At 39.8% G+C, this 8,297-nt stretch overlaps 1 protein-coding gene across 1 annotated transcript; it reads right to left on the bottom strand.

Annotated features, from left to right (window-relative positions):
- Window positions 1–5,600: 5,600 nt before the first annotated feature.
- Window positions 5,601–6,509, bottom strand: RNASE2 (ribonuclease A family member 2). Its single transcript, XM_039869894.1, has 2 exons — window positions 6,455–6,509; window positions 5,601–6,234 (listed from the first exon to the last, which is right to left on the bottom strand). The coding sequence occupies exon 2, from the start codon at window positions 6,227–6,229 to the stop codon at window positions 5,741–5,743; it is 489 nt and encodes a 162-aa protein (XP_039725828.1). The 5' UTR covers window positions 6,230–6,234; window positions 6,455–6,509; the 3' UTR covers window positions 5,601–5,740.
- Between the last annotated feature and the right edge of the window lie 1,788 nt (window positions 6,510–8,297).

Here is an 8,297-nt window from a genome sequence, read left to right as displayed (position 1 = left end):
AGAAGAGGTGATACATATACAGAATGGAATATTACTCAGTCATAAGAAAGAATGAAATCTTGCCATCTGTAACAACATAGATAGATTTAGAGGGTATTGTGCCAAATGGAGTAAGTCAGAGAGCAACAAACAAATGCCATATGATTTCACTTATGTGTGGACTCTAAAAAACAAAATACACAAACAAAACAGAAACAAACTCATAGATACAGAAAACATTTTGATGATTGCCAGATGGGAGGGGGCTTGAGGGGGTGGGTGAAAAGGAGAAGGGATTAAGAAGTACAAATTGGTAGTTACAAAATAATCATGGGGATGTAAAGTATAGCATTAGGGATATAGTCAATAATATTGTAATAGCTATGTCTGGTGCCAGATGGGTACTAGATTTATTGGGGTGATCACTTTGTAAGTCATATAAATGTCTAATTACCATTTTGTACACCTAAAGGTAATATAATAGTGTATGTCAACTGTACTTGAAAAATAAAAATATTATTAAAAAATATGATATCGATGTCAATAATCGATGGGTTTGTGATTGTTATTTTAAAATGAATTAATGAGTAAATATTAAAAGTTTTCTCAGTGTTAAGTTTATAATATGGTAAATATAAATAGATATAACCCAAAAAATTTCTTTGGAAACCTCACTAAATTTTAAGAGTGTAAAGGGGAATCAGGGACAGAAGACTCTTACTCCTGCTGCTCTATAGTATTGGGCAGAGGCTTGGAGTGTGTGGAGAAGGTGAGGTTGTCTCCCTTCTAAGCTGCCATGTTGTGACAGGGATTGTGGAGAAGACATTGTTGACATCCAGTAGCTGAGTGTGGCTCCTTGCTAACAACCAACCAGAGAATAGGCTCTCAGTCATACAGTTGCAAAGAAATAAATTCTGCCGACAATCTGAATGAACTTGGGAATAGAGTCTCCCTTAATTGAGCCTGTAGATGAGAATACAGCTTGGCCAACGTCTTGACTGTAGCCTTGTGAGACCCTGAGCAGAGGACTCAGATAAGCTGTGCCTAGATTTCTGGCCCACAAAAATTGTATGTTGTTTTTAAGCTGATAAGTTTGTGATAATTTATTATGCAAAAATAAAAATTAATACAATTTATGTCTCTTCATTCATTCAAAAAATTTATTAAACATCTGCTTGGAGCCAGGTATGTTCTAGGCACATGTGATATAGCAATGAGGCATTTTGTCTATGTAGACCATCTAAGCCAAAACCTTCAGCCATTTCTCCCTTTATTTAAGGGGAAAATGTCTCAGTGACAGGTAGGTCAGTTGTATGTACTCAGGTGCTGATCAGATCAAGTTGACAAAGGCATACCCTAGGATTAGAAGTGTTTAAATCTGATATTATCTTAGGATCCTAAGGCAAATGGTACCTCCACTTCCTCTCATCTTGGAATGGCCTCAATACTAAGACATTACCAATTTCTTTCATAGCCTTCTGAAGTCAGGGTCAGATAAAAGTAGGTCCCAAATGCCAGGTTGGGAACAGGTTATGTCAGAATCACCTGAAGAAAGATTTGGAAGTGCTAAATCCTGAGCTCCACATCCAGACATCTGTCAATATATCTGTAGTAGAGCCCAAGAATCTATAGTGTGAAAAGTTCCCCAGGTGATTGTAATAGAAACTATTTGGTCATAGAAAGTTTTCACATGTGGTATTCCACAAGTATGTTGGCAGAAAGGGCTTTGGGTTTGTTTATAATGTTTGACCATATAATTTTTTGTGAAAGAAGGTTGGCTATTGGTCCTAAAGGATTGTTCTGAAATATTGCCATGAGACAGATTGAGTAAACTGAGTATGGGACTCTACGCATCACCACTCATCCATGGCTTCTTGTTAAGATAAACAATGTTTGCCCTCTTGCCTTTCTACTAGACTAGATGCAGTTGAAAGCAAGAAGAAAAGGCCTTCTTGTCCCAGGGATATCTGCTAAATTTGCACTTGATGAGTGACTGATCTCTCCAGGTTTTCCACAATTCCACTAACCCAGATTGTTTCACCATCTCTTATTTCTAGGTATTTCCCTTAAGCTTTTGTGTTAGTTTTTGATCTCACCCAAATTCATAGTTCTGTGTTTCAGACCAAAATAGCTTCCCTAATGAAAATACATTTAAATTTTAGTGTGGAGTCTTAAAGCAATTGTAAACTATTCACACACAATTATTTAGTTTTAATTAGTCACGACTTTTCTATCAAATTTGTAAATCTTATAGGAAAAATCCAATTTAAATAATCAAACAAAATTTATAAATGTTTACCCCAAATACCACATATACAGCTCTACAATAACATAGACATCTACACACAGAGAATTATTCCTCATTTATAGACTTGAAGGACTGAAAAGTATCTGGGCTGGAAGAGCATTTAATACAAACCCATCATTTGTAGATCTAGAACACTATGTTGGGATACACTTCCAAAACTCCATATCCAGGTAGTGGAAAATCTGGACTAAATCTCACAGCTCCTTGCCCTGAGAATTCTATTCCTTTTGTTGAGGTCATGTCATGACTCAATACTACAATTATAAATATGGACACACACTGTGTTTTCTGAAATAACGTCATAAAATTATTTCTTGTAGGCGATTTGTCCAACGGAATCATTATTTCTCATGTGCTTCATCATGGCTCACCATCCAACTACTTGTGTAGGGTCTTGCCACAATATCTGTGCTTCAGGATAAGAGAGGGAGGAAAAGGGAGTGTTTCACTTCTGTTGTGAATATCTATAACTAGGAGAATAACCCCTTCAACTATGACCTGTCTGGGACTCTCAGTCATTCTTATTTTCCCTGAAGCTCTAGCGGTCATCTCGACTTTATCCCTGCATTCCCAAAGTCTCACTCTGCTCTGAGGTTGTAGTAGGAGCTTGATGTTTACTGAAGTGACTGTGTCTGACCTATAGATGTCTGTGAGTCTAGTATATACTCCCTTCCTCCATTGGGTCACTGGTGGGACCAATGATGAGAAACTTGGTGGCTAGGCATCCACTTTAGGACCATGTGCACTAGGAAATACATATAGTGATGAACTGTTGTTATGGAGGAATTTAAAATGTGTTAGAGTTATAAAAGATAAGACTTAAAATTTTACTCATTTAAACTCTAAATATTTATATTTTCGACTGTAAAACTCTAAGTAATGATGTAAATGTGAGATTAGAACACACCTATACAGAATAAGTTGTATATATTAGTCAATCCACCTCTTTCTTCCAGCTAGGATAAGGAAGAAAGTACTATGTCAAGAAACAAAAGGAAGGGTATGGTAGAGTCGAGGAGCACTCGTGGAGAACAAGGGGCTCAGGCAGGAGAACAGTCACTAAAGGAGGGTGGAGAGCTCCTTTCTCCACCTTTGATTTCCACCATTCTCTGGAGGATGTTGGGACTATTGCTCAGTTAGGACTTTTCATGACCATGTTTCAAATCCTTTTAGTCAAATCTAATCAAAATGGAATACATAGGTATAGAAAGAAAATCCCTATATTTTAGAGAAGTATATATTGTTATAAGGATCCAGTGAAGGTCAGGATTCTTTAGAGATATCAAGAAGAGACAGAGTCTGGATCTGAACTCCATAACAAGCTATATCCCAGGGAAGAGGTGAGGAAATATTCATTTTTAGGACAGCAGCCAAATTAATCTCACCTCACTTTAATCCACTACACACTCTGCTTGATCATCAGTTATAAACCCCTCTCTACCCAGGTCTCTTCAGCTCTGAAAGGTTTGAATCTTATCACCTCCATTATTAACTCTCATGCTTATTAATGCTCTAGACCTACCAGACTAGACTTTTATTTTTCCAACATGCAAAACCTGTGTTTATCTTAGGGCTTTTCAACGTGCTCTTCTTTATGCCGGAGTGATTCTCCTTTTGGTCGCTGCATGCCCAGTTGCTTCTCATCTTGTTCAGATTTTTTTTTCCCTCTGAGGGATCTTGCCTGACTACTCTCTGCTGTTGCTTCCATGACACATCCAAACTGTTTCCATCGTATTGCTTTCTGACTTATTTTTTTTTTACTGAAACTTATCACTAGGAAAAATAACCTTATATGGCTAGTACTAAGCCTCAGGAGAATGTGGCACCGTAAGAGCAAATACCTGTCTTTGTTCACTGTGCAACATTAGTACCTCGAATAGTACCTGGAACACAATACATGCTCAATTGATATGTACTGGGCGAATGAAGAATAGACTGAGAGATCATCTGAGGTGTGGAAGATGCTGGTCCTGGACTGGGAGGAGTTTAAGAATGAGTGACTAAAGTGACCATGTCCTAACAAGACAGCGATTTCATCTTTGCTATGTCCAATTTCCACTTTCTGCTGTTCTGTGTCTATATAAAGAATGAACATACTTATGCCATGACTTTTTTTTTTTTAATCTAAAGTCACTGGCTTCTGTTGAGCATGGCAGTTTTCTAAACTTAGGGTCCCTGTGCAATATGTTCAGTCAACAACAAACCTGGAGGTGCAAAACCACTAATGGCTTCTCCAGAGGAGATGCTCAAATGCAGTTGCTGTCTGTAGTACTAATAAGAGCAAGATGTAAGTCAAGTGAGTAGTACTTGGAATGGAAACACTATGTCTGATGGCCTTGAAAAAAAAGATCAGGATTCCCAAGCCAAAAACAGAAGTGCAGATTTAATGACATGCCACCTCTGCTCTGGAGTGAGTCAGCCACTCCTGTCACCCAAAGATCACTTGAATGCTACTGATCACAATTTTCAAGGGGCTTTCTCTTCCTGTTCCTATTGATTCTTAATGAAGATGGGGTAGGGGATCTCATGATTTACCCCTTCTTTCTGTGGCTCTGCAATGCTTTAATTCTGGAGCCTGTGTCCTTTCTTGACCCGAGTGTGAATGAGCCACTGACTCCCCCTAGGGGACAGCTGTAGAGGCCAGAATGGGCAAGAGCCACCTCGCCCTGTTGAGATCCCAGTTCAATGCCTCCTCCTTGCCCTTCCAGCACCACAAGACCAGCTTCCCCCTTCTCCAGGACATAGTTAATGCCAGGGAAGATTCTGCCTTTCCCCAGGCAGTACTAGAACCTGCCATGTACTACCTGAACAATTGATCTCATTCTACATTTGACTCAGACTCTGGATCCACCTCTAGTATAACCATTAATAGCTGCAGAGCTGATACACTCCTTACAGAAAGTATCTCTGAGGTTAAAATTTTTTTTTATCTCATCACATAATGCATTTTTTTTCCTTTCTTTTATTTTTTTATAACATAAAGTTAGCATTTATAAAAATAGTGTATAATTTATTAATCAGACAGAATCAAAGACATTTGCTTCCCACTTACTCAGCTGGGCTCATTTACCTCTTTGGATGGAAATATTCAGATACCATTTGAAGCCTCAGGTTTTCAACTTAAGTCAGAGAGAAATGTCTGCATCTCTTCATTTTATCAAGAACCTCCTATCCTCTTGTCTCTGTATTTTCTTCTAATCTCATATTATAGAACGGGAAAAATTCTCTGGACTAGACTGTATGTACATGACAGCAGAGAGGCCACTCAGACACACAGAGACTTGTAAGTGATTCTGCAAAGTAGTTTATTGTAGGAACACAGGAGCTTCAGCTCAGCAAAGTTTAAAGAGGGTTGGGAGCTGGCAATGAGGACGGATGCTGATATCTAGGGTAGATGGTGAGATGTAACAGTAGCTGTGACTGTGGGGCTTGGCACATGAGCTTGACCAGGACTTAGAAGATCCAATCCAAGTGAACTGGAACCTGAATGTGGGTAGCATTGTCTTGTCGAGTTCTGCATTCACAGGCAACAGTGTAGAACTTCAGTGCCTGTGATTGACTGTATCTGCAGTTCAAATATCCTTTTGAAGGTGTTGTGAGGTTGCAGTTGGTTACGCTGACTCGAAATGAGCTGTTATGACAATTTGTATAGTGGCTGGTATGGCAGGTTCCGTTTCTGGTGGTACAAACATTAGCTACAGCAGCAAACGTTGTGTTGAGGAAAGTATTGAATTGTTTGCACTTTCTTCCAGAAGAATTAAGATGTTTGTTAATCGGCTGCATTGCGATGTTGCATTGACTGTTGGTCATGTTTATGTGCTGAACTTCAAACCACTGAGCTGGGGTTAGATTACCCGGTACGCCATGGAATGCAATCACCACTCCCAAGAGCCCCAGCAGCAGAAGGAGACAAAGCCGGGAATCCCGCTGAGTTGGAACCATGTTTGCTGTAAAAAGAGAGGAATCTCCTGCATCCCAGCCCAGTAGAGACACGCCCTCTCCTCCCTCACCCCGCAGGGGCCCCTGACCTCGCCAAAGTTCTATTTCCTTTCCTCTCAGCTCTTTCTAGTCTGTCAAGTGCTGGGCACTAACTATAGCTCAGCCCTCCCACAGTGGCTGTCACATATCTGGCCCTCCTTTCCCAGCTCCTGGGGATCACTGTCTTACCCAAGTGTCTGTGCTGTGGCTGCCGTGAGAGAAGATCCAGCTGGTCGTCCGGAGGCTCAGGGGCAGCTGGTCTCCCCTGTTCGGTTGACCCAGATATATAGCGGCCCCTGTGGGTGGGCCCAGCAGGAAGGGTCTGATTGTAGGACTGAAAGAACCCACAGACTGGCACATGGCCCACTTGTGCAATGAGCCTCTTGTTTTGTCATTTGCTATTTCACTGCATACCAACGACAGACCACTGCTGCTCCTGTGGTCCAACTCTAATTGCAGGCATAGATCTGTCAGTGGGTCTGGTCTCCATTGATGAAAACTACACACTGGCTGCAGAATGGCCACAGAGTTTATAACTCCACTGGGGCAGGCACTGAGGGACTGAAGTATAGAAGGGCTGGCCCAGTGCTCGGAGCAAACAGAGCCAGGAGGGCTGTCTGCACAGGTGGATCCAAGTCCCTTTCATTTTAGTGATCTTCCGGGTTCCCTCTTACCCGAACATTCTCCATTTCATCACCTCCCTGTGCCATAAACTCGAGTCTGAGTTTCCAGCTGCTCAAAATCCTGAAGGTACATAATGGTTTCTTATGTATCTTTGAGGTTTGTTTTTTCTGTTCCTCTTGTATTGGATTCATTTTCTCTTGGTTAAGTCTTGGCCTGACCAATGCCTTCATTTCATGTCAAGTAACAATAGATAGTATAACCATTTCCACCCAAAGAAAAGTCCTTTTGTAAAATTTGCCACAGAATAAACTAGTGGTGTTATTTAAATCGTGCAGAGTGAGCAATAGATTAGTGCTTACCAGAGGGTAGCGGTGAGGAGTGAGGGGGGCGGTAGATGGGATAAAAAGGATCAAATATTTGGTGACAGAAAGAAATCTAACTATGAGCTATGAACACACAATGTAATACATATATGCCTTACTGTTGAATTGTACACCTGAAATTTACTGGATTTTGTTAACCAATGCCACCATAATAAAAAATAAATAAATTAAAACAAACAAACAAACAAATAGTGCAGAGTTGGGACCCATAGCCCAGTAGCACAGGCCTCAAATTAAATTTCTGGTTCACCTCATAAGTTTGAAAACTGGGTTAGACCTTTACATTATATCATCAAACCTTTCTCTTTTAAAAAATAATTAATTAATTAATTTTTTATGGTGGCATAATGGTTAACAAAATCCAGTAAATTTCAGGTGTACAATTCAACAGTAAATGTATATTTACACTGTGTGTTCACTTCTCATAGTTAGATTTCTTTCTGTCACCACGTATATGACCCCCTTTACCCTATCTATCTCCTCCCTACCCTCTGATAACCACTAGTCTATTGTCCATGTCCATGAGTCTCTGTTTGTTTGTCCGGTTCATTTGTTGCTTTTAGGTTTATATCCCACGTACAAGTGATATCATATAACCTTTCAACAAAACTAATATACATCATTTTCACTACCTTTCTCTATTCCTGTCATCTGGAAATGCAGTAATTTCACCATAGATGTCCTTATTTCAACATGGACATAGTGAAGATCTTGTCAGGACCTAGTGCAGAGCTAGTAGCACTGTGTCATAAAATCCTGTTCTTGCTGAAATTCATTAATATCTTTTATTATGAAGCAAATGGTTTTTTTAAATGTAGTTTCATGGAAATTATTTTTATAGGTGATGAGGATGTAAAAATGAATCAGATGTAGTGTCATTTCTGAGTTGCTGAAGGCCACACTAGGTAGAAGGACCTGTACTTAAGTGTCTATTATATGAGGTAAAAAACATACTGCAGTCACAGAAGATGTATGTGATCAAAAACCTGTTTTGATAAGCATAGTGTTACTTTAAAATTGGGTTT

Source organism: Pteropus medius, unplaced genomic scaffold (assembly GCF_902729225.1).
Source record: "Pteropus medius unplaced genomic scaffold, Ma_sr-lr_union100, whole genome shotgun sequence".
NCBI lineage: Eukaryota > Metazoa > Chordata > Mammalia > Chiroptera > Pteropodidae > Pteropus > Pteropus medius.
This window is presented reverse-complemented; position numbering and strand designations above follow the sequence as displayed.

What these genes read in the sequence shown, in the direction of transcription:
- RNASE2 (XM_039869894.1), bottom strand. Translation starts at nt 6,229, where the DNA reads ATGGTTCCAACTCAGCGGGATTCCCGGCTTTGTCTCCTTCTGCTGCTG.